The 24,561-nt window shown below is 64.2% G+C and overlaps 3 protein-coding genes across 4 annotated transcripts; 1 reads left to right on the top strand and 2 right to left on the bottom strand.

The window, feature by feature from the left end:
* Positions 1-6,501: 6,501 nt before the first annotated feature.
* LOC113843747 (antigen WC1.1) lies at positions 6,502-11,276 on the bottom strand. The gene is made up of 12 exons (XM_038179682.2): positions 10,521-11,276; positions 10,071-10,388; positions 9,680-9,994; positions 9,300-9,602; positions 8,872-9,192; positions 8,480-8,794; positions 8,101-8,409; positions 7,643-7,984; positions 7,375-7,527; positions 7,203-7,298; positions 7,037-7,123; positions 6,502-6,892 (listed from the first exon to the last, which is right to left on the bottom strand). The coding sequence occupies exons 1-12, from the start codon at positions 10,570-10,572 to the stop codon at positions 6,729-6,731; spliced, it is 2,775 nt and encodes a 924-aa protein (XP_038035610.1). The 5' UTR covers positions 10,573-11,276; the 3' UTR covers positions 6,502-6,728.
* Positions 11,277-11,319: 43 nt separating this feature from the next.
* On the top strand, positions 11,320-13,850 carry AIP (AHR interacting HSP90 co-chaperone). Of its 2 annotated transcripts, XM_038179713.2 has the most exons (7): positions 11,320-11,478; positions 11,606-11,785; positions 12,151-12,339; positions 12,472-12,648; positions 12,732-12,873; positions 12,977-13,224; positions 13,300-13,850. In XM_038179713.2, the coding sequence occupies exons 1-6, from the start codon at positions 11,380-11,382 to the stop codon at positions 13,180-13,182; spliced, it is 993 nt and encodes a 330-aa protein (XP_038035641.1). In that variant the 5' UTR covers positions 11,320-11,379; the 3' UTR covers positions 13,183-13,224; positions 13,300-13,850. The 2 variants fall into 2 exon arrangements, with proteins under 2 accessions (XP_038035641.1, XP_038035640.1); XM_038179712.2 differs by having other exon boundaries at positions 12,977-13,850.
* PITPNM1 (phosphatidylinositol transfer protein membrane associated 1) lies at positions 13,514-24,348 on the bottom strand. The gene is made up of 24 exons (XM_038179662.2): positions 24,243-24,348; positions 23,926-24,023; positions 23,291-23,505; positions 23,089-23,210; positions 21,122-21,343; positions 20,713-21,027; positions 20,456-20,551; positions 20,238-20,345; positions 20,081-20,142; positions 19,744-19,988; positions 19,357-19,546; positions 19,147-19,254; positions 18,920-19,059; positions 18,497-18,675; positions 17,933-18,103; positions 17,694-17,843; positions 17,410-17,558; positions 17,226-17,336; positions 16,864-16,980; positions 16,490-16,638; positions 16,220-16,369; positions 15,774-15,957; positions 15,404-15,532; positions 13,514-15,313 (listed from the first exon to the last, which is right to left on the bottom strand). The coding sequence occupies exons 2-24, from the start codon at positions 24,001-24,003 to the stop codon at positions 15,047-15,049; spliced, it is 3,657 nt and encodes a 1,218-aa protein (XP_038035590.1). The 5' UTR covers positions 24,004-24,023; positions 24,243-24,348; the 3' UTR covers positions 13,514-15,046.
* Between the last annotated feature and the right edge of the window lie 213 nt (positions 24,349-24,561).

Raw genomic sequence — 24,561 nt, 5'->3', positions numbered from 1 at the left:
TCTCTCTCTCTCCCGGGTCCATCGTCCATCCCTCGGGGCCATGGGGCAGAGCTGGGCCTGCAGGCACGTCCCCATGGCTCTGGGCACGCAGGAAGGATGGGGAAGAGCCCAGGGCCCAGCCCCGGGACCTTCCTTTGGCCCCAGAGCTGCACGCTCTCCTTGCCAGGAGAACAGATTCAGGGAAGGGCACGGCACATCCCAGGGACGCTTCCCCTTCCCCAGTACTCCCAGCGACACCCGCCCTGGGGTGAAGGGATCGTGTGCACCCTCAGCAAGCTGGCTGAGGACACCAAGGTAGGCAGGAGTGTTGATGTGCCTGGGGGCAGGAAGGCTCTGCAGAGGGACCTGAAGTGATGGGCCGAGGCCAACTGGACGAGGTTCAAGAAGACCAAGTGCCACGTCCTGCACGTGGGGCACAACAACCCCGAGCAAGGCTGCAGGCTGGGGGCAGAGTGGCTGGAAAGCTCCCCAGAGGGAAGGGAGCTGGGGGGATTGGTCAGCAGGAGGCTGAACAGGAGCCAGCGGTGTGCTCAGGTGGCCAAGAGGGCCAACAGCATCTGGGCTAGTGTCAGAAGTGGTGTGGCCAGGAGGGCGAGGGAAGTGATGGTCCCCCTGTACTTAGTCCTGGTGAGGCCACACCTTGAATACTGTGTTATGCTCTCGGGCCCCCACTACAAGAAGGACATGGAACTATTGGAACTATTAGAACAGAATGTAGTCATTAGTGCACTGTGAGTAGTTTCTGAAAGCAAAACCTGTCCCAGCAAAAGAGGCAACAGCAGTCGCCTGCCCTTGTCCTTCCTGGACCAGAGAGCAGCCTGCTAAACCTCAAGATACTTGGTGCTTACAAAGGCAGTAGTGAGCTGTTTCTTTCTGGGTTTTGCTTCTTCCTTTTCTCAGATGATGGTTGTGATTGGTAATCACACTGTCCCTACCAGGATAATGTAGAATGATAGAATCATAGCATATTCCGAGTTGGACTCGATGATCCATATGCGTCCCTTCCAACTCCTGCCACCACACAGGTCTGTTATAAGTTGTCCCCTTAATTTTTCAGAGAGCATTGTATTAACCATAGAAAGGAATTTATTGAGTAAGCCAACAGCATGCAAAACTGCGCTGGGCGGCAGGGGAGTCTCAGCTCCGCCAAAGGCACACATCTCACCCCTGCCAGGGTCCCTTTTTATATCTTGGTAATTCCAGGATTACGCAGCACATCCTAGTATATTCTGCGACTGCGCGCACTGTTGCTAGGGGGTCGTCTCTGTCCCTCTGGTGGTCGTGAAGATGAAGGCCGTAGTGTTCCTCGGCCTTGTAGTTCAGCTTCTTTTTTAATTTGGTCATGTTGGCCCAGCGTGAGACGGGAAGGCAGGATGTTGATACACTAGTTTAGCAACAAGACAATGAACAAACATTTATTGTGTATTACAAGGTCTACCCTAGTTTTTGGCCATGTGAGTAAACGCACAGTCCGTGCACTGCTTAAACTCCGACAGGCCTGGTGCCGTGACTGCTTCCCTTGGGAGCCTGTTCCAGTGATTGACCCCCCTCTCGGTGAAGAACCTCTTCCTGATGTGCAGCCTAAACCTCCCCTGCCTCAGCCTGACACCATTCCCGCGGGTCCTATCACTGGTGATTAAGGAGAATAGGTCAGCGCCTGCCCCTCCACTCCCCCTCGTGAGGAAGCTGTAGACCACGATGAGGTCCCCCCAAAGCCTCCTCTCCTCCAGGCTGAACAGGCCCAGTGCCCTCAGGCGCTCCTCATACATCTTCCCCTCTTGGCCCTTCACCATTTCGTTGCCCTCCTCTGGACACTCTCCAGCAGTTTCATGTCCTTCTTGTCCTGTGGTGCCCAGCACTGCACGCAGTGCTCGAGGTGAGGCCGCACCAGCGCAGAGCAGAGCGGCACCTGTTGCCTTCAGGGGGCAGTGGCGACCTGGTTCAGGAACGGCACGGCGACCAACCCCAGGCCGCTCGGTCCATCGGCTCACAGACACCAATGTGGTGGATGGCAAATGGCGTTTATTGTCGAGTCACATGGGCTTATATACCCGAGGCCCATAGCGTCACTTCACTTGCTTACATCACAGACCACACGCTACTGTCCATCAAGGGAGGGGCTCCACCTTTCCGTACAGCGCCACATCTTCCGGCCGCCAGACCCTAACTATCCACATTTCCCCCCTCCCTATGCACAACCAAATTAGCTGAAATATAACAATCTCAAGACATAGACATCATAACTTAAATAAGAAACATAAGGCACAATAACCAGGAGGTAACTGGTAACCCTGAGTAAATACACTCTTAAAGTAGTTGTTGGTGTTCTACCAACATAATGTTAACTTTCTCTAACCAACTTTTAACAAACAACACAAGCTTATTTAGTATACAAGGTCCAAAGATAAGATCACACAAAGGCATCGCAGCCCCCCACCCACAGAGGCCGCTTCGCTGTTGTCTGGATTCTGCCAGTGTGGAACTCTCAGGCTTAGACAGGACGCTTGCTGACTTACTGTCTTCTCATGTCACCGGGGTATACAGATTACGGGGGTGCCCGATGATCCGTTCCTGTGAACAGAAACTCAGTTTTCATTAGTTTTATTCTGAGTCGCGGTCCGGTCACTGTGCCAAACTGGTGCCAGTGCCCGATCCACCGTGATCTGGCAGATAGTAGGCGAGTTGATCATTCCTTGAGGCAGCATTTTCCACTGGAAGTTGGAGCGTTGGCTGTTTGGAGCTTCTCTGGACGCACGAGTTGCCATAACTTCATGGGCCCTCAGGCCCTGGACTTGCGCCTGGGGGGTGATCACTGTTGGGTCCGTACCCATTAGCTGCTGCAGGCTAGAGCTGTACAGTGTGTGATCCACCCCAGTTACTTGGGTCAGTTGTCTCATACAGTTGTCCCCCCATTCTCGTTTAAAAATGATCATCCCCCCCCCGTCAAAGATCAGTCCACAAGTTTGTTTTATATCAAACGCGAGCATGTCGTCTCCCCTGAAAACAACATCTGTGAGGGTGGAGACCATTACAGAATGAAGCCCTTTATCCGCAATGGCTTTAACAATCGCTTGCACATCCTTAGGGTTTATTGGTGAGTGAACCCTCTGCCCACCGTCTGTCACCCAGACCAGGAACACTAGCATGGCCGATAGAGCCCAGATGGTGCACGCAATCTTAATTTTCCTCCAATCAGTGAGAGGAATTTCTCCCCCTCGCGGTGCAGCTTTATTTCGGATGGGGATATTTTTGCTATCTGTCCCCATTTCCTCCTCCGAATTTGAATCGGTATCTGATCCGGAGTCGGAGCTTGGCTGACTGCTCACCTCTGAGACCCGGTACCCTCCCGTCGAGTTCGGGCCCCACTCACCGCCCCTGTGGGCGGGCCGCTCTCTGCCTCGTGGCTCACCCTGCCGCCTTCTCAGCGAGGCGTTTGCGCCACGTTTTTTCTTATGGCCGTTCCGATTGGCTCTCTGCCCCTCTCTCACGCTTCTACCTCCTCCCCGGTCGTCCCCACAACCGTTCTCTTTCTCGCATTTCCACGTGTTAGTAAAACCTAGCACTTCATCCCCGTTCCCACCGGAGGCTTCTTCACCCGACTCTTCGTCTTCTAGTTCGGCGCCGTACTGGGGTGCACATGGCAGTGGTCTCTCCCATATTTCCTCAGGCTCTGGTTCCCCACCGACACCCCAGGCTTCCTCAGCTGAGCCACCCCATAGCTTCCACAATTTTGATACGACCTTCACAAGGGTTTCCATCTTCCTTGTTGGTCCGGGAGCGTCCTCCCCACCGGGCTGGTCCCGCCGGGCTGGTCCCGCCGCTCCGGCCGCCGTTCACCCGAATCCAGGAGTTTTCCCGGGTTTCGGCACCACCTGTTGCCTTCAGGGGGCAGTGGCGACCTGGTTCAGGAACGGCACGGCGGCCAACCCCAGGCCGCTCGGTCCATCGGCTCACAGACACCAATGTGGTGGATGGCAAATGGCGTTTATTGTCGAGTCACATGGGCTTATATACCCGAGGCCCATAGCGTCACTTCACTTGCTTACATCACAGACCACACGCTACTGTCCATCAAGGGAGGGGCTCCACCTTTCCGTACATCGCGACATCTTCCGGCCGCCAGACCCTAACTATCCACAGGCACCATCACCTCCCTCGACTGACTGGCGATGCCGTGCTTGATGCTCCCCAGGGTATTGGCCCTCCTGGCTGCCAGGGCACACTGCTGGCTCATATTCAACTTGCTGTCAAACACAACCCCCGGATCCCTCTCTGTGGGGCTGCTCTCCAGCGTCTCGTCCCCCAGTCTGTGCGTACTGCGAGGGTTGCCCCGTCCCAGGTGCAGGAAGCGGCACTTGCTCTTGTTAAACTTCATGCCGTTTAGGCCGCATGAACAGGCCGAGGGAAGGGCACGGCTCGTGGGGACCAGCAGAAACAACAGCACGCAGCGTAGTGTCATTGTAGCCACGCTTAGCTTTGCATCTACTCGCAAGAATGTGCTCAGTGCTGCACAGTAGCAAGAAGAACCGCGGTGTGTGGCCACTCATTGCAAATGGTAGAGGATCAAATCCAGGCAGTGACAAACTCGTGCTCCTCCCAGCTGACGGGAGATCCTCAGAAACAACTCGGCCTCGGGCAGTGCTGTGGCACCTCCATAGTGTGAGGGTCAGCAGCAAATTGGCTTTTATGGGGAGGGAAGGGAAGGGAAGGGAAGGGAAGGGAAGGGAAGGGAAGGGAAGGGAAGGGAAGGGAAGGGAAGGGAAGGGAAGGGAAGGGAAGGGAAGGGAAGGGAAGGGAAGGGAAGGGAAGGGAAGGGAAGGGAAGGGAAGGGAAGGGAAGGGAAGGGAAGGGAAGGGAAGGGAAGGGAAGGGAAGGGAAGGGCCAGAGGAATTATTGTTCCTCTCTACTCAGCCCTGGAGAGGCTGGAACTCAAAGATTGTGTTCAGTTTTGTGCCCCTCACTACCAGAAGGACAGGGAGGTGCTGGAACATGTCCAGAGAAAGGCTGCAAAGCTGTTGAAGTGTCTAGAGACTAAGTCTTATTAGGAGCAGCTGAGAGCCACTGAAAGAGGCCTGGAGAAAACGAGGCTCAGGGGTCACCTTATCATGCTCTTGAAATACCTTAAGGGAAGTTGTAGGGAGTGGGGGTCCGCCTCTTTTCCAAACACATTGGGTGAGCCAAACTGGCCAGAGGGACACTGCATCCTACATGACATCATGCTAAACAATAAAAATGGAGAGGGTTGGCTGGGGGGATACTGCTGCCTGGGGACAGGCTGGGCTTCGGTCAGAGCACAGTGAGCAATTGCTCTGTGCACCACCTGTTTCAAATCTGTATACTTACTTATTTACTGCTATCATCATCATTATTTTCCCTTCTCTTTGTGTCCTATTTAACTGTCTCATGACAGTAACCCATGACTTTAACCTATTGTTTGTTTTTCCTCAGTTCTCTGCCCCATCCCACTTGGGCAGGGGAGGGGAGCCACTGAAGGGCTCTGTGGTACTCAGCTGCTGCTGGGTTAAACAACAGCAACCTGTGCCAACTCCAGCAGCTGTGCTGGAAATTACCAATCACAACCATCATCTGAGAAAAGGAAGAAGCAAAACCCAGAAAGAAACAGCTCACTACTGCCTTTGTAACCACCAAGTATCTTGAGGTTTAGCAGGCTGCTCTCTGGTCCAGGAAGGACAAGGGCAGGCGACTGCTGTTGCCTCTTTTGCTGGAACAGGTTTTGCTTTCAGAAACTACTCGCAGAGCACTAATGACTACATTCTGTTCTAACAGGTCCATGTCCTTCTTGTAGTGGGGGCCCAAGAGCTGAACACAGTACTCAAGGTGTGGTGTCACCAGGACTAAGTACAGGGGGACCATCACTTCCCTCGCCCTCCTGGCCACACCACTTCTGACACTAGCCCAGATGCTGTTGGCCCTCTTGGCCACCTGAGCACACCGCTGGCTCCTGTTCAGCCTCCTGCCAACTAATCCCCCCAGCTCCCTTCCCTCTGGGGAGCTTTCCAGCCACTCTGCCCCCAGCCTGCAGCCGTGCACGGGGTTGTTGTGCCCCACGTGCAGGATGCTGCACTTGGTCTTCTTGAACCGCGTCCAGTTGGCCTCGGCCCATCGCTCCAGGTCCCTCTGCAGAGCCTTCCTGCCCCTAGGCACATCAACACTCCTGCCCACCTTGGTGTCCTCAGCCAGCTTGCTGAGGGTGCACACGATCCCTTCACCCCAGGGCGGGTGTCACTGGGAGTACTGGGGTAGGGGAAGCGTCCTTGGGATGCGCTGTACCCTTCCCTGAATCTGTTCTCCTGGCAAGGAGAGCGTGCAGCTCTGGGGCCAAAGGAAGGTCCCGGGGTTGGGCCCTGGGCTCTTCCCCATTCTTCCTGCATGCCCAGAGCCATGGGAACGTGCCTGTGGGCCCAGCTCTGCCCCATGGCCCCGAGGGATGGACGATCGACCCAGGAGAGAGAGAGAGACACAATGGTGCAAAGAGCAAGGTTCCAAGCACTTGGGGGCTTTAATGGGAAGGTGTGCTGCGAAGGGAAAGGCCATGCTGAAAAACTTCACAAGGAGCCTGGCGTGACATTGGGCCACGGGTGCGGGCGGGCCGATGGAGCCGTTTCTGCAGCAGGCTGAGGGCTGGGCAGGGACGGGTGACCCCATGGGCAGGGCCAGCCCTCCCTGGGGCCGGAGCCCCCTCCTGCAGCCGTGTCCCCAGGGCCTCCTCACGGCGCTGTCCCCAGGGTGCCCATGTCAACGTCGTCATAGCCCGTTTTCCCGTGGGGCTGCGCCGGGACGTCCCTGCTGTGGGGAGCGGGGGGCTCCTCCGGCACGGCCGCAGCATCGTCGTAGCCATCCGGGGGGCCGTGCCCGGGCTGGGCCGGGGGAGCTGCACCAGGCAAGGAGGGGCCAGGGCTGAGGACGCAGCCGCAAGGGCTGTGTGCTCTCACCTCCCCAGCACCACTGCTCCGTCATAGCCCCTCTCCTCTGACCCTTTTGCCTTTGAGTCGCTGTTCATTGCCCCTTGCCCTACCTGGGGCCTCTCCAGGGCTGAGCTCCTCATCATTGCCATCCCAGCTGTCTTCCTGCAGCTTCATTCCCGAGCCCTCGGACAGGGAGCCTGCAGTGGAGAAGGGGCTGCTGAGTGTTGGGCCAGGGATGGGGACAGCCCCAGGCCCTGGGGACGACCGTGCTCCCACCTGTGTGGCTGGGCACCTCCTGGTACTCGGGCATCAGGCTGTAATCCAGCTCCTCGTACACGGCCTCAGCGCCGACATCCGTGGCTTTCACGGGGTCTGTAAGGAAGTACACGCTGCAATGGCAGGACCACTGTTCCCCACACCACATGGAGACTCTGAAAGCGACGCCCACCTCGGCGTTGCAGCCGTGCGTGGTGTGCCTGCACAGCCAGGGCTGCCAGGGCCAGGCCCAGCAACGTCCCCAGGAGCACGCACAGGACCGTGGGCATCGGCACACTCCCCGACACTGCTGTCAGTGGGGCAACGCTGCTGCTGCTGCTGGCACCTGCAGGGATGGCGAGGGGCAGCGTGACGCCGGGATCCGCACGGCAGCAGGGGCAGTGGGCAGTGGGCACGGGCAGAGCCACCTGGGCAAGCACCCCCGTGCCAGCAGCTGCTACCTGCAGTGCTGGTGGCCCCGCTCGTGTCCTCGGTGTCCTCGTCACAGGCGATGTGGGCGACCCCCTCGGGGCCGCAGGACTGCAGGTGCCAGGGCGCCGAGGGGCAGCGCCAGAGCGAGGGGGCCCCCTCCTGGCATCGCACCCAGCCCAGCCAGGCGGGGACCGAGCCCTGTGTGGGGACGGCCGCCAGCCTCCCCCCGCTGCCGCAGCCCAGCTGGCGGCACACAACGGCAGCTGTGGCGGGGCTGGTGTCGTTGGCGCACACGCGGCCCCACGTCCCCTCGCGCAGCACCTCCAGGCGCCCGCTGCAGCTGCTGCTGCCCCCCGCCAGACGCAGCAGCCCTGCAACAACAGGGGACGGGGGGTCGCGGCACCATTGGGACAGGTGGGGCAGCGCGCACCCCACGGGCAGCGGGGCCTGCTCCCCACCCAGCTCAGGGATCACAGTGCTCACCTACCTGAGCACACGGCACCGGCACCGCCGCCCCGGCGGCAGCCACGCCGTGCCAGGGCTGGGCAGGCCCAGAGAGCCGCCTCCATCCCCGAGCAGCCCCCGGCACCCGGCCACAGCGTCCCCACGCCGGGCCCGAAGCGCTCCGAGCCGGGCGCCTCCAGGGCCCGCCCGCAGCCCAGCTGGCGGCACACGACGTCGGCATCTGGCAGGTCCCAGGCGTCCTGGCAGACGGTGCCCCACGTGCCCTCGCTGTACACCTCCACCCTGCCGGCGCAGCGCCCGGGGCCACCCGCCAGCCTCAGCTGCCGGCTGCCTGCACGGGAGGGCCAGCATGGGGCTGGGGGCACCCGCTGGGCACCCGCAGCCCTTCCCGGCGCACTCACCTGAGCAGGCGACGGCCGCCTCTGGGGGGCTGTGGCCGGGCGCTGCGGCAGGCCCCGAGGCGTTGCACTGCGCCAGGAGCTCCTCGCTGCCAGCACAGCGCAGCTCCTGCAGCTCCATGGGGCCCGAGCTGGCGGCCGGCACAGCGTAGACCTTCTCTGGCACACCGCAGCCCAGCTGCCGGCACGCCACCGAGGCAGCTCGGTCGTCCCCCGGCCCCGCAGCCACGCGGGCCCAGGCCCCGGGGCTCGTGGCCACCTCCAGCCGCCCGTCGCACCGGCTCTCCCCGTCCAGCAGCCGCAGGGGCTCAGCGGCGCCTGCAAGAGCCCGGCCGTGCCGTGGGGACGGGCGCTGCTCCCCGCCTGCCACGGGTCCCCGCGGCCCCTGCACCCACCTGAGCAGTTGACAGCGGCGGCATGGCCAGGGGGACAGGCGGGCTCCCCCAGCAGCGCCACGGGGCACTCGCCCAGGTGCCGCTCGCTCCCGCTGCAGCTCAGGGCATCGCGCCGCAGCGGCCCCGTGGCCGTGCCCGTCCCAAAATGGCCTCCTGGGGGCAGGGATGCGGCGGGGCCGCAGCCCAGGTGGCGGCACAGGACGTGGGCGTCGCGCAGGTCCCAGGCGCTGGCACACAGCGCTCCCCATGTCCCCTGCGCCTCCACCTCCACCCGCCCGGCGCAGCCCGAGCCGCCATCCGCCAAACGGAAACCGGTGTAGGCTGCGGCGCAGAGAGGGCGCTGGGGGGATGGCAGGGCAGGGACCCCCGGGGCACCCCACGCTGCAAGGGGCTGCCAAGGCCCCCCGGACACCGGCCCCAGCACTTACGTGAGCAGACGATAGCAGCGGGGCCAGCACAGGCCTGGCCGTGGGTCGGCCGCCGGGCGCAGCTGGCCAGGAGTGGCTCGCTGCCGTTGCACTCAAAGGCGCCGTCCCAGAGCGGCCCCGTTGCTGCCCCAAAATGGCCGGCAGCGGGGACGGCCACTGCCGTGCCGCAGCCCAGCTCCCTGCACACCACCTGGGCGGCCTTGAGGTCCACGTGGCCGTGGCAGACGGTGGCCCAGGCCCGGCCCTGACGCACCTCCAGCCGCCCCGAGCAGGCGCCGTCCCCTCCGGCCAGACGGGAGAACCCTGCCGCGAGAGGAGGGCTCCTGGGGGGGATGCGCACGAGGGGGCTCCCTGCAGCACCGCATGTCCCCAGCACTCACCTTGGCACACCACAGCGCTGTCGTATTTTGTAGGGCTGGTATAGGGTCCCCAACCCCGAATCTTGCAGTCCCAGAGGGCCTTCTCAGTCCCGTCACAGTTGATAAAGGCTAAGTTGATAGGACCATCTCCCTGACCAAATTCGTTACCTTGGTATGCACCAGCAGCTGATCCGCAGCCCATCTGCTGGCACACCACCTCGGCATCCTCCATGTCCCAGGAGTCGTCCACCACTGTGCCCCACTGACCCCGCAGCTTCACCTCCACTCTCCCCTCACACGGTCCCCTGCCAGCCGCCAGCCGCAGCTCCAGAGCCTCTGCACCAGGCACCGGACTCAGTCCTGGACTTCAGGGTCCCAACACAGCATCCCCAGCACCACCACCGTGACTCACCTGTGCAGGTCACCCCAACGTCCCGGTCGTGGTCGCAGAAGTGCTTGCCCCAGCCAAAATGGAGGCACTCCTGCAAGGTAGTTTCTGCACCTTGACAGAAGGGGTGCAGCCAGATGCGTCCCTTGCCCTGCCCAAACGGGGCGTACGGGGACGCCCGGGCCACCGCGCCGCAGCCCAGCTGCCGGCACACCACGCCGGCGCCCCGGTGGTCCCAGTCGAAGTCGTAGCTGCAGACGGAGCCCCACTCGCCCTTGTGCTTCACCTCCACGCGGCCGGCGCAGCGCCCGCCGCCATCCACCAGCCGCAGCTCCCCGCTGCCTGTTCAACCCCAGGGACCTTGCTGAGCACGGGGGGCACCTGCCCCACGGCTGCTCCCTGCTCCCTGCCCCACCGCTTGCCCACTGCTTGCCCATGGCCAGCCCCTGCCCCACGGCCAGCCCCAGCACTCACCCCCACAGAGCTGCACGCAGAGGAGCAGCCCCAGTGCCCTGGCAGGCACCATCCTGCCCCCAGTGCCAGACGCAGCCCCGCGCCGGGGAGGGGGATATATAGGCAGCCCCCGCTGGCAGGAGCCAATGGGGGCGGCGCAGGCACCTTGTGAGCCGCTATCAGGAGGGTTATCTGCTGCCTGCCGGGGCCCAGCCTCCAATAACCTGCTCCGTGCCCAAATATGAGACTCGGCTCCGCTTCTGGCGTCACGCACCCCCCCGCCTCCCTGCTGGGGCTCAGCACCCAAATGTCCCCGAGGGGAGGCAGCCTGCCTGGCTCCTGTGTCCCCCTGAGCTGGGGTTGGGGCTGTGCTGGACGAGAGCAGGTCCCCGCGTTGACCTCAAGTCATGCAGGAGGGACATCTCCAGCCCCGGCAGTGTCCAGTGGCGTGGGGTCTCAGTGCAGGTGCGTTCCCCTGGCCCCTCGCAGCAGCAGGGGTGGGATGGGGGCGGTTTCCCCACTCACGCCCCCAGCATCAGCACCGAGCCCACGCAGCTGCTGGGCCACCTGCGCTGCTGGCGATAGCATCGTGGCTTTGAGCAGCAGCGGGGATGCTCCAACGGTAGCTGAGGCGCAGCCCAGGGGACCCGCAGGGCTCCTGCCGAGGGGCTGTGCCCCCCCCGGGCCGCTCTGCGAGCCCCGGGCCGTGCTTGAGGCGCAGCCCCCGCGGTGGGGAGCAGCGGGGGGCTCCCCGCACCCCCGGGCCTGCGGCTCCCCCCTGCAGCGCGCCCTCCGGCCGCCAGGGGGCGCTGCCGCCGCCGTTCGTGCCCCGGCGTCGCCTCGCGCTGCCCGGAAGGAGCCGGGCCGAGGCGGCGGGGCGATGGCGCAGCAGGCGGAGCGGCTGCGGGCGGACGGCGTGCACAAGGAGGTGCTGCGGGAGGGCACCGGGCCCCTGCCCGACTTCCGCGATGGCACCAAGGTGCGGCCGGCACCGCGGGGGGGCGGCTGAGGCCGGGAGGGGGGAGCGGGGGCGGTAACGGGAGGATGGACGATGGGGGGGGGGGAGGCAGGCCCGGTTGCCATGGCGACCAGCGTGGCGCCCGCAGGCCACCTTCCACTACCGCACGCTGCGGTGCGGGGGGGACGAGGCGCCGCTGGACGACAGCCGGGCCCGCGGGAAGCCGATGGAGCTGATCGCCGGCAAGAAGTTCAAGCTGCCCGTCTGGGAGGCGGCGCTGCGCACCATGCGGCCCGGGGAGCGCGCCCGATTCCGCTGCGACGCCAAGGTGGGGAGGGGCTTCAGGGGCTGGGGAGGGGCTTAAGGGGCTGGGGAGGGGCTTAAGGGGCTGAGGGGGGGGCTTAATTGGTTGGGGAGGGGCTTAGTGGGTTGGGGTGGGGCTTAAGGGGCTGGGGCGGGGGCTCAGGGTGGGTAGGGAGTGGGTATTTGGGCATTGGGGGGGGCGTGGCTTGGTGGGAGGGGGCATGGTTTGTCATCTGGGGTGTGGCTATGTTTTTTGGGGCGTGGTTTGTCTTCTATGTGGGCGTGGTTTGTTGGTGGGGGGCATGGTCAGCCCAGGGGTGGTTGCACCCCGAGGGTTTGGGGTCCCGGTGCCCCCCCCCCCTTCCTAATTCAGCCACTGCCGCCCCCCAGCACGTGGTGCTGTACCCGCTGGTGGCCAAGAGCCTGCGCAACATCGCGGCGGGGAAGGACCCGCTGGAGGGGCAGCGGCACTGCTGCAGCGTCGCCCAGCTGCACGACCACTACTCGCTGGGCTACCCCGACCTGGACGAGCTGCAGAAGAACCCCCAGCCCCTCATCTTCGACATCGAGGTGCTCAAGGTGAGGACGCGCTCGGCGGGCGCGTGAAGCGCTCATGTGCACCCCGGTTCCCCGAAAGGGTTCTGGGGATTCCGGGGTTTCCCCCCTTCCTGGGGGCAGCCGCCGACCGTGTGACTTGGGGGGTGCCGGCAGGTGGAGGAGCCCGGCTCCTACCAGCAGGACCCGTGGGCCATGACGGATGAGGAGAAGCTGCAGGCTGTACCCCTGATCCACAAGGAGGGCAACGAGCTGTACCGGCAGGGCAAGGTGCAGGAGGCAGCGGCCAAGTACTACGATGCCATCGCCTGCCTCAAGAACCTGCAGATGAAGGTGGGGCTCCCCGGCCCCTCTTGGGGTCCCCCCCCATCCCTCCCACTGTGCAGGACTCTTCCCCGCTCCTTTTCGTCCTCCAGGAACAGCCTGGCTCTCCGGACTGGATCGAGCTCGACCAGAAGATCACACCACTACTGTTAAACTACTGCCAGTGCAAGCTGCAGTGCGAGGAGTACTACGAGGTGCTGGATCACTGCTCCTCCATCCTCAACAAGTATGAGGGTAAGGAGCCGCGGGCCGGCCCGGCCGGCTGCGAAGGGTGCTGGCAGGGCGAGGGGGTGCCGGGGATGCCCCCAGGCCCCCCAGCCAACAGCTCTCCCCGCAGACAACGTCAAGGCCTACTTCAAGCGGGGCAAGGCCCACGCGGCGGTGTGGAACGTGGCAGAGGCACGAGCTGACTTCGCCAAGGTGCTGGCGCTCGACCCCTCGCTGCGCCCCGTCGTCTCCAAGGAGCTGCGGAGCCTGGAAGCCCGCCTGCGGGAGAAGGACGCGGAGGACAAGATCCGCTTCAAGGACATCTTCTCGCAGTAGAAACCCGTGGCCGCGTGAGAGAGCGCGACGCTCTCGGACCAGGTTTTTAGATATTCCCCATGTGGAATGTTTTATCGATGTTTATTAATGTTTAATACAAAGTTTACTTATTTGAAGTCATGGGAAGCTGCACGGGAGCTCGACACAGCACGGCGATGCAGCAGCACGCTTAAGCCGCAGTATTAATCAGAGTATAGCAATCGCCACGTACAGTCGAATCGCAATATGAGCGTGCATCTCCCGACCGCTCACTAGACTGTGCTCGTCATCACGGTGCCGGGCAGCCCCAAGCGCTACGAAGGACTACATGGGGTGAAATGAGCTCAAGCCCGCTGCTTTCTTCCATGTTTCTTTTATTCATTCATTGATTTTTATCTTTTACATTGGGCTACGCCATTCTGCATGGGTCTGGCTGAGCTGTTCAGGGCCGTAGGGTCACCAGTGCCAAGGCTGGGCCCCGTCTCTTGCCCTGTCGTGCCTGTCCTGCACCCCACATCCTGCATCGTCACTTCTCAAGGCTGCTGCTATCGTCCCGAGGCTGCGTTTCCTGTGCCACGTCACCACGTCAGTCGTAAATATTTTATCTGCACTAACTGCTTGTTACTGCTATCTATATAAAGCTGTGGTCATGCACTACCGAGATAAACAAAAGTAAAACTCATCACAGACATCTGGCCACTTAGAAAAAATTGCTGTTAGTGACAGCTCAAGTAAAACAAAGTGGCAGGCAGGGCAGGAGCATGAGAGCGAGCCTGGCAAGCCTTGGCCCTGGGGTCCTGCAGGGCTGGACCTGTGAAACTGAGCAGTTTCTTGGTTTGGTAAGTGCTCCACGTCGTTTGTGTACTACAGCTGCTAACGTGTCTAGGGCTGCATGGCTTTACGTCAGGCAGGAGCTTGCACAAGCAAGTGTAAAACCATCGGGCCAGCCCCTTCCCTTCACTGCCGAGAGCTCGGCGTGCAGGCAGCGGCCCTGCTGCTCACCCTTGAGCCTCAAGGACGCGTGTCCTGTGCCCTGTGCCCTGCTCCTCATTGCTCGCCTCCCTCTGCTGCTCAGCCACGTGCTGCCTGCTGCGGCGGCCTCTGAGCCACAGCACGGAGCTGGGGGCAGCAGGGCAGCCCCCCCCGAGGCCCCGGGCTGTGTTTCCTGGCAGGGACACAAAGTCATTCCCCTGTGACGCGTCCCAAATTGCTTACTGCCAGGCCACCTGCCTGCTGTGCCTGCTCCGCGTGGGGCACCACGTGAGGCCCTGGGTCGGCGGCTCCCTGGGGCCAGGGTTTGGCTGAAGGGGGAGGGGGGGGGAGGGAAGGCATAGCCCCCGTGCTGGCACAGAGCAGACATGCAGCAGCTCTGCTTTACATGGCTTTATTCACAATGAAATGAACGGAACAGAGGAACCCTGGTTGGTTGGTTTGTTTGTTTTTAATCCCAGCCCTTCCCCTACCCCCCCCCCCAACAACTTGCAACACCGAACAGAAATAAATACGCGGTCACGGGGAGGGGGCTGCTGCCCGAGGGGTGCAACCACAACCCCCCCATCACACCCCACCCTTGGCAGGGTGAGCCGGAGCCCAGGGGGCACCGTTCCAGCCCCCCAGAGCTGCCTGGGAGGCAAACCCCAAAGGGCACTGCCCTCCAGCAGGGACAGGGGGGGCCCATGGGGCAGCAGGGTGGAGGCAGAGCTGGGGGGGCTGCAGGTGGTATCAGGGGGGGTCACTCCTGCCCCTGGAGCAGCTGGGAGCGGTCTCACAGCCCTCCTCTCGGCTCAGGGCCTGCCGTGTGCTCCAGCCCCAGGCACTCCCGGCTGGGAAATGAAGGCTGTGTCCGGGGGGAAACAAGGGAAGACAACGGGGGGCCGCGCCGCGCTCACTCCTCACCCTCCAGCTTGAGGCTGACGCTGCGGGGTTTGGCACGGGGCAGGCTGGGGGGCGCGGGCGGAGGGCCACCGTCCCTCTCCGCCTGGCTGGAGCCCCGCGAGCGCAGGAGCTGGCTCTGCTTGCGGAGGAAATCGACAGGCGCTGGGCAGCCGTAGGTGCCTTTGCCCAGCACGGGCCGGGGGGGTCCTTTAGGGGAATGGGCCAGGGCTGCCGCCTCCAGCTGGGCGAGGTGGGCTACGTAGCCCTCGGAGAGGAACTGTGGGACACAAGGACGGCCTGAGACCCCGGGGCAGGGGCAGCACACGGATCCTACGGCCCCAGCTCGCCCCCAGCCCTGCCCCCGTACCTGGCACTGGTTGTGGAACTTCTTGACGGCCCGGCCCACGATGTAGATGTGCGACGGTGCCAGCCCCAGGGAGCTGTAGACGGAAACGTCCTTGGTGGAGCCGTAGCCGGCGACGATGGTGATCTCTGCCTGTGCACGGAGAGCAGGGGTAAGGCAGGGACAGACCCCACAGCACCGGGGCAGCCATGCGAGCCCTGGTTTTGGCCAACCCCAAGGCACTGGGTCACTGTGCCCCCCCAGATCACGGTCCTGGTACCAGCACTGCTGGTCCAGCTCCGCAAATCACCCCACTTGGCTCCTCCAAGGATGGAGAGGGACAGGGATCGCAGCTCAGCCCACCCTATCCCACACCCCTACCCCTCACACCCACCTCGGTGCGCAGGCTCTGCAGGAAGGCTGCTTTCTGCCTCAGGGGGTCGTGGGTGAGACCGTCACAGAAGGAGACGGCGCCGTGAGGGAAGTTGTGCTGGGACAGCCAGGCCACCACGCGGTGCTTCTGCATGTCGGGGCGCCCCGTCACGTAGATGATCATATAGCCCGAGTCCTGCCAGTGCCTGGGGGGGTACAAACCTTGCTGCCGGGAGCCCACCCGAGGACAATCCCGCTGGTGGGAAGCCACCAGGCAGCTCCTGACAGAGCAGGCGTGGACACTGGCTCCAAAACCTTGTCCTCTGTGGGGATTTCAGCAGAGCTGTGTCCTGTCACAGCGGGACACACCCCAGCTCATCCCCGGGATGGCTCTGCCGCCCCCACCGCCCTGATCGGTTTGTCACCACGCCACAAAAGGCCGGTTACCCTCCCAAGAACAGCGCCTACCGTACGACATCAACAGCACCCGCCCGCACTTTGGGGTCGCTGCCCATGATGGAGACGCTGGCCGTGAAGGAGCCATCAATGCTGAACACCACCGACTCGGTGCCCCGCGCCACCACCGTCAGGTACGCCTCTGCGTAGCTGTGGTCACCCCTGGGACGGGACAGCAAGGGGGCTCAGCGCCAGCTCTGTCACCTCCCTCAGCCCCCAAGTTTCTGCCCAACGAGCTGGAGAAGAAGGTGGCCGAGGTGTCCCTGCCAGCCGCCACCTCACCTGACCACCATGCGCACGGGGTAGATGCCGATGGCCAGGGCCTTGTCCGGAGGGATGGTGAAGGTCAGGCGCCCGCTGCCGCTCGTCACCTCGGTGCCGTAGTACAGCCACTTCCCCGAGAGCGGCTGCGTCATGATGTAGATATCCACCTGAGTGAGGGGAGGAGGGCTGAGCGCAGAGCCTGCTAGCTGCTGTTTCCCTAACCTACAGGTCATTACGATCCTCTGCCGCCACATCCGACAAGGTGCTGATCTCCAGCCCTTCCCCTGCCCCTTGGCTGCAGGTGACACTGGCCCCGTGTCCCCTCCCAGATACCCCTGCCCTTGCTGCACCTCCAAGGATGCCCCGGCAGCACCCCAAAGCCCCAGCAGTACCTTCTCCCCGGTCAGGGTCACCACGTCCAGGGGGCCGTACATGAAGCGGCCGCTCAGGACCTGCGCTTTGCCCTCGCACACGATGGTGTCGCTGGCCCGGTGGTTGGCTGTCACATTCTGCAGGGACACGCGGGGCTCAGCACAGCACCCGAGAGCCCCCGAGCTGGCACACAGCCCCCGCCAGGCTGTGGGACCAGTGTGGCACCCTCACAGCAGGCAGCAGCAAACCTTCCCAGCTGTGTCACCGCAGGGACTGGGATTTGCCCAGCCACCTGAGCTCGATCCCAAGCCTGCCCTGGCATAGGGTCGGGTTCCCAGCAGCTACAGCCCCAAAACCAGCAGCTGGCCACGGGGGTACATACCCGAATCTTCACTTGGGTGCGCTTGCGCTGCCACTTCTCCCGGGGGATGGCGGGGCTGTAGATGGAGCTCTCCTCGCTCTCCGCTGGCTGCGGGCCCTCCTTCTCCATCACCTGCCGGGTGGCACGGCACAGCTCAGCCTCCGGCGGGGGAACTGGGCCGCCCACCCCGCTGCCCCTGCTGTACCTGGCGCAGGATGAAGGCCACCACGTCAGAGGACTCCCAGTAGCTGGCGTGGAAGAGGTGGGGCAGGGTGATGGTGGGGAAGGCGGTCAGCGCGTCGGGGCAGTACAGCGAGTAGTCGATGCGCTTCGGGCCCCACCAGCGCTCCAGGACTGCCAGGAGAGCTCACATGAATCCATCCCTGGGCCTGATCCCACACCCTGCTCCCCTGTCCCCATTTCAAGCCCCACACAGGACCTCCGGACATCCACGGTGCTGGGACGGGGTGGGCAGGGGGTGACACTCACTCTTGACAACTTCGCTGGTGCTGGCGGGCGTGGGGGGCTCTCCAGGCTCGCTGCCCCTCCAGAAGCCCCCGAAGCTGCCGGTGGGAGTTGGGGGAGCAGCCAGGTCCACCTCGGGCAGGAAGAGGGCAGAGTGCATCTGCAGGGCCTCCGCTGCGGGCAGCACCGAGTCAGGCCACCCAGAGCCCATTTTGGCACCCCCCTCGAGAACCCGGGACCGGCCGGGCAGCGGGGCCGCTCACCCAGCAGGGAGGAGGTGCCGTCGCCCAGCGGGTACTTCTGGTAGCGGGGCACGCTGAGTGGTGGCACGGCGTGGAAGGCTTTGGCCAGCAGGGGCTCGAGGCGGGAGGCGCAGGGGTCAGCCGCGTGGAAGAGGTTGTAGATCTGCTCGCAGGCAGGACGCAGCTGGGCCACTGGGGCAGAGAGAGAGGAGCAGGGGGTCAGGGCTGCCAGGAGCACAGCAGGGATGGGGGAGGAGGGCTGGGAGGCACGGGGGAGCGTGGCGAACAGGGAGGAAAAAGCAGTACCCAGAGGCAGGAAAGGGTAGGGAGACAAACCCAGGATGCTGGTGACAGCCTGCGGTGCCATGGGAAAGGCTGGGCTGGCACGGGGCAGGAAGGGGGACACTCAGGCACGTGCCAACACCAAGACCCCCACAGCCAGGGCATGCAAGGGGCCCAAAACCTAAGCAGAGCTGTTTCAGGAGGTCTGGGAGATTCAGACTTGCACGGGACAAGGGGGAACACAACTCAGGAGCCCCGCAGGGAGGCTTGGGGGCTCACGCCGCAGCCAGAGGGGGTCCTCACCGTCCAGAGCGGGCATGACGGTCTTGCGCAGCGCGAGCACCAGCCCCAGCGGGGAGCCGAAGAGGAAGAAGCCGGATACCTTAAAGTCAAGGCGGGTGCCAGCGCCCTCCGCCCCATCCAGCGCTGCAGAATTGCCTCGCGGTGCCTCTGCCTCCAGCGGGGCCTCACTGGGCTGCAGGCTGCAACAGCAGAGCCGGTGGGCATGGGAATGCCAGCGCTGCACCCGCTGCAGCCCCGTCAGCCCAGAGGAGCTGCTGGAAGCAGGGGAGCTACAGCAGGGCACTGCACCTCTACCACGCTCCCTCCCAGGATGGTGCAAATCAAAAATTCACCCTTTGCATGGAGTGTAAGATTGGCCTGGATGCCACTAGCACTCCCATGGGGACAGGGGGCGGCGCTGCTGACTGTCCCCCTTGCTCTCACCTGCACGAGGAGCCGGGTTGCTGGCTGTCCCCCTGCACACCCGGCTCGGGGCTGGCCTGGCCTGACCCTGCTGCTCCCTCTGCCCCGTCAGCCAGCGGGTCCCTGCCGCCACACAGCTCGGGGGAGATGGGCTCTGTGCTCTGCAGGAGGAAAGGAAAATATCAGCGAGTGGCTGGCTGCTGCTGAGCCACTGCCGACATCGATGGCTCCAAGACACGGGCACCCACCAGGCTGCCACGGCGGCTGCTGCTCCGGCTGCCCCCTGCGCCCGCCCGGCTCTGGCACAGCGCGTCAAAGCCCAGGATGCCTCCAACGCAGTCCCCGAGCAGCACCACCTGCGGACGGCACGCTGTCCGGGCCGAAAATGTCCCCGGTGGGAGCCAAGTCCCAGCTGGAACCCAGGGTGAAGCTTCCCCCGAGCTCCCCACCCCTCTCACCTGGCCGCAGAAGCCGGCACCCTCTCCGGAGTGCAGGAAGGTGCTGTAGGCCTGGTTGGCGCGGGTGATGACGGTGCCCACGGCGTGCTGGTAGCTCCCCGAGGAGGTGGCCAGCAACGGGAGGGCCGCCAGAGGGATGTGGTCCTGGCTGCTGGACAGGCTGTCCCGGTCGTGGCTGTAGGGGCTGAGCCTGAAAGAGGCACGGAGAGCGGGTGAGCCGGGCTGCCCCGGCATCCCCAAGCCATCGCTTCCCCAAATGCCACGCCAAGAGAAGAAGAGCCCTCTCCCCGAGCCCACCGCCTCCCCAAATCCCCTCCCGGGAGCAGTTTGCGTGGGGAAAGCCCCCTCTCACCCCACAGCCCCGGCACGCCGTGCCGCCATCCTCACTTGGAGACGAGGGCGTAGGCAGCGGCGCAGATGGGCGGGCAGGGCACCAGGCGCAGCGCCACGTGCCCCAGCGCCTCGGGGAAGTGGACGCGGGTGACGGCGTCGAAGGTGGCCGCCAGCGTCTGCACGTCCGCCTGCTTGGAGCCCGGCTCGCCCACCCCCTGGTCCAGGATGTTGCCGCTGTGGAGGATGAGGAAGAGCGCGTGGATCCGGCACGTCTGCGCCGTGCTCTCGGCCGAGCTGCCCTGCAGGAAGGAAACAGCTCCCGTCTGCACCCACAACGGGGTCCCAGCCATGTGGGGGGAGGCACGGGGGACAGGATGAGGTTTGCACACACCTCAGAGAAACCGGCTGCTGCCAGTCCTTCGCCGTCTGCCTTGGCAGCGCTGGGCCCCTCCCCTGTGAGCACGTGGCTGGGGTGAGCTGAGGCCGGGCGTCCACGCGGGGGGCAGCCCCCGAGGTGGTTTCGGGCAGGCCGTGCCCGCCCTGCTCACCCAGAGCCTCATCCAGCTCTGCCGGCCGCTCCAGCGTGTCCAAGAAGTCATTGGAGCTCCATTTGGTCATCTCCTTCGCAAAGACTTCGTCGCTGTCAGACAGGTCCTCTGCAGTGGCAGGGATGGGGCCGTGGGGTGGGCGAAGGGCAGCCCGCACCCAGCCCCTGCTCAGGCTCCCCCCCAGCACAACCCGAAGTCGTGGAGCCGCTCCGCCATACCGTGGGCGTCGAAAAACTCCTCCTCGGAGCTGTTCTCAGAGTCACGGGCAATGTTCTGCATCCGCCACTCGGACAGGCTCTGAGGAGACACCCCCCCTGCCACCAGCACATTGTCAGCGCTCACAGCCCCCAGGGCAGTCAGCCCTCGCTCCTGCACACAGGGGACGCCGAAAAGAGGGTCCCCCGATGTGTCAGCAGCAGCAGCAGCTCCGAGTCTGGGGTCCTGCTCACACCCACCACAGGACCCGTTCCCTCACCTCCGTGCTGGGAAGAATATGAAGAACGGGAAGACGTGGACCACTGCTTGGCAAAAGTATCATCAGGGGAGGCGTCGGACGTGCCCGGTGCCTCGGCACCCTCCTGCCCGCCGGCAGCTCCCGGCTCCGGCCGCCCCTCGGGGCTGGGGCCGGCGGCGGGGGGCTCCTCGGCCTCGCCACACTTGGCCATCTTCTGGGCCAGCATCCGCGCCGTCTCCTCCTCCAGCTGCCGGATGTCCTCCATGGTCAGGTCCGTCCACTCGTCCTGCCAGCACCAGGCCTGGCGGTGGGCGCGCAGCATCACCTTGCGCAAGCCTGCGACAGGGAGCGGGGAGCGAGCGCGGCGTGGCCCCGGCGCCCCCAGCCCAAAATCCCTGCGAGCAGGGAGCCGATCCCACCCCACGCTCACCGACGTCGTGGATGAACTGCTCGATCTTGGACTGCATCCCCCAGTAGCGGAACTCCACCTTGCAGAGTTTGTAGGCGCACATCAGGGGCCCGCCGGCGGCCGCCTCCAGCCAGTCGTCCCCCAGCGGCCCCCGGCCCGTCTTGGCCGAGTGGTAGAGCTTGGGGTCCTCCTCGGGCTTGTACTCCCCGGGGGAGATGGGGTCGCGCACGATGTCGATGGTGTCTGGGGGAAGAGAAGCAGCACTCGTTACCCCTCACCACTCAGAGGAGCGAGAAACGGGGAGGAAAGCAGAGAAAAACACACAAAAACAGGACCAGGGGCACTCTGAAAATTATTTCCACGCACTGTGGGCTCACGCTGGCAGCACCACCAAGCACCATCCCCGTGGCTGTAACCTCAACAGCACCTTTGGGTGCACTCAAGTACATCCCATCCCCATGCCAGGGCCGGATCCAGCGCCCCGAGGAGTGGCTGCAAGAGGCGCAGGCAGCCACGGGGGGGGCTGGGCGCTGCGAGCTGGGCTGACACACTTAGGAGCATTAGCGAGGAGATTTGGCAGCTGGGAGAAGGCTCGGGTGACCCTGGGGACGCAGGGGCTGAGATTGAGGCCAACCCAGGCGGCGTGGTGCAGCAGGGAGCCCCTGCTCGCTGCCTCCCCCAGGAACAGGGCAGGGAGCAAAAGCAAAACCTCGCAACCCCAAATCTGTTTGTCCCCGCTGACACCCCCTGTGCCATAGCAGCAGGGCCAGCATCAGCCCTTAAAGCAGCGCCTGGCGAGCTCAGGGAGCAGCTCGGATCATGGCACGGGGCTGGCGTTATTCCTGTACTGTTCCTGTGTTTTTTTTTCTGGGAGAAAACCTGCAAGGACACTGCTATCGGTGTGGCCAGCTTGGCCCCGGCAGCCCCGGCACTCACTCTGCTGCCAGGCGCCCTTTGAAACGTGAGAGGGGATTTTACATCCGAGGTGCTGGGAGCGAGAGCTGGCAAAGAAAATCCCTCCCGGGTCAGCAGTGGCCCCGTGCTCCTTGAGGAGGGGCTGGAAGCTACGGGACCGGGTCTGGGGATGAAATCAGGCAGGGGTCGTGCCCTGCCCGCTGTCCCCTCGGCCCCGGTTGCTGCTTGGTGGTGGCAGGGACAAAATTTGTCCCCCCAAGGCCTGCACCGCCAGCGTCCCAGCCGGACATCCCCAGTGCTGCAAGAACCAATGAGAGAAATAGGTCAGATGAATCATTTCCTCCGAGTGCCTATTTTAGGCCTCCATTTTAAGAGCAGAGTGTGACGCGCTGCACTCCAGTGCCTAAAACAACCGCACCGACACCACCGGGAAGAGGAGCAGGCAGCAGACGGGGACAAACCTGCCCCTGGGGGGGTGGGGAAGCTGTTTTGGACCCCCAGCTCTGCCCTCAGCCAGCGCAGAGGGGCTGGGACCGGAGAGCAATGCCAAGCAAAGCTCTGGGGAGCAGGAGAAGCAGGGCAGCGAAAGGGGAAAATGGGGACACACTTTCCCAGCTCCCCCCCTCCAGCTGATCCAAAATGCCCTGCCCAGAGCCCGGTGCAGGTTCCCACTCGCGCTACGAGAGGGACAAAGCGGTGCCAGACCATGCAGGACGGGCTGGGATATGGGACAGGGGAGCAGCAAACAAACACACAGGCAAGGCGAGGGGGCAGGAAATGAAATCAACCCCCAGAATGTTTTTAACACAGACGCTCGCTTAATGGTGCCACCACCAGACTGGGCAGGGTGCTCAGGGCACAGGTGCCTTTCCCAGATCACTCCCAAAACACAAAGGCCAGAGGAGGGAGCAAAACCCATTGCATTGTAGGCGCTGAGCCTCTCCTGGGCTGCCCGGTGAAAGGCTGAACCCCTCGGGCTCTGCGGTGCAGCAAGCCCCAGGAGGGCTGCACGGGGACCCTGGCAGGCGTTGGATCCTGCTGGGCTGTGGTGACAGCACCCCTGCTTTACGCACCCAAAATCCTCTGCCTCTTCTCAGCCGCGCTCAGGTTGAAGACATTGGTCTGCTGGCCTGCATCGGGCCGGTAATATGTCTCGATCTCGATGGAGAACTTCTCCACAAAGGGGCAGGTGTACCTGCGGGAGGTGCGGGAACGGGGCTGAGCCCGACAGGCGGCCCCAAAACCCGTCCCGTGTCCCTCCCCACGAGGTCCCACCTGGTGCGGGTGTAGGGGTAGGCGTTCCAGGACTCCTCCTCCACCTGCAGCGCAGCCTTGGGCAGCAGCGCCCGAAACCAGCTGGGGATGTGCGAGCCCACGTGGTAGATCTTGTGGGTGTACTGGCCGCTGCCGCCGGGGCCATCGCTGTAGGGCCGGTTGGCCAGGATCTCCACCCCGCTGCCCTCGCCGCTCGATTCCTCCCGGCTCTTCTTCTGCAGGGCGCGGGCTGGCTGAGCCCCCATGCCCTAAAACCCACACCCAGCACCCCAAAACCCAGCACCTCACCAGCACGCAGATCCCCCACATCCTTCCCCAACCGCAAACCCCCTCAGCCCCACAGCCACCCCTGGGACCCCCCTGCTTAGCCCCACACCCCCAAACCCCTCCAGGGGGGCAGCCCCGTGCCCAGAGCCCCCCAGATTCCACACCACCCTTCCCAACCCCCCCCTCAGCCCCACACCGGCCCCTCACACTCCTCAGCACCCCCCCAGGACCCCCGGATCCCCATCCCGGTGTCCCCAAGACCCCCCAGATCCCCCCCAGCCCCCCCATCTTAGCACCATCCCGATGTCCCCACACGGTCCCGGTGCCCCCCCCTCCCCCTCAGCAGGCCGGGCCGGGCCGGGCCGCACCTGGATCATGTAGAGCTGAGCCACCTGGTACTCCTCCAGGCTCATAGGCAGCAAGATGTGGTACTCCTTGATGAGCATGGCGGCGGGGGGGGCAGCGCCTGCGGGCACCGCCGTTACACCGGCCCCGGTACCGGCCCCGGGCCCGGCCCGGCCCGGCCCGCACGGCGCCCGCCGCAGCGCCGCCAGGCCCGCCCCGTTGCCATGGCAACGCGCCCCCCGCCCGCCCTCCGCGTTCGGCTGCGTTCGGCTCCTCCCGCCCCGCGTTCGGCTCTCTCCGGCCGCGCTCGGCTCCCCCCCGCCCCCCTCCCTTCGGCAACCTTCGGCAACTTTCGGCTCCCTCCGGCCGCGCTCGGGCCCCTCCGCCGCCGCCGCCGCCCCCCGCCGAACCTGCGCCCCGGCTCCGCGCCTCGTGACGTCACGGAAAGGGGGGCGCCCGCTGACGTCAGAGGTGGTGATGGTGCGGGGGGGCGTGACGTCAGAGAGGGGAGGCGGCGCTGCACGGGGGGCTGCGAGGGTGGAGGGGCCGGGGCGTTAAAACGGGGGAACGGGGGGATAATGGGGGGAAAGGGAGGGGGAATAGGGGGGATTTGGGGAGTTTTAGGGGGATTTGGGGAGTTTTGGGGGGGATTTAGGGTT

The sequence above is a fragment of the Anas platyrhynchos genome, chromosome 5, assembly GCF_047663525.1.
Source record: "Anas platyrhynchos isolate ZD024472 breed Pekin duck chromosome 5, IASCAAS_PekinDuck_T2T, whole genome shotgun sequence".
NCBI lineage: Eukaryota > Metazoa > Chordata > Aves > Anseriformes > Anatidae > Anas > Anas platyrhynchos.
This window is presented reverse-complemented; position numbering and strand designations above follow the sequence as displayed.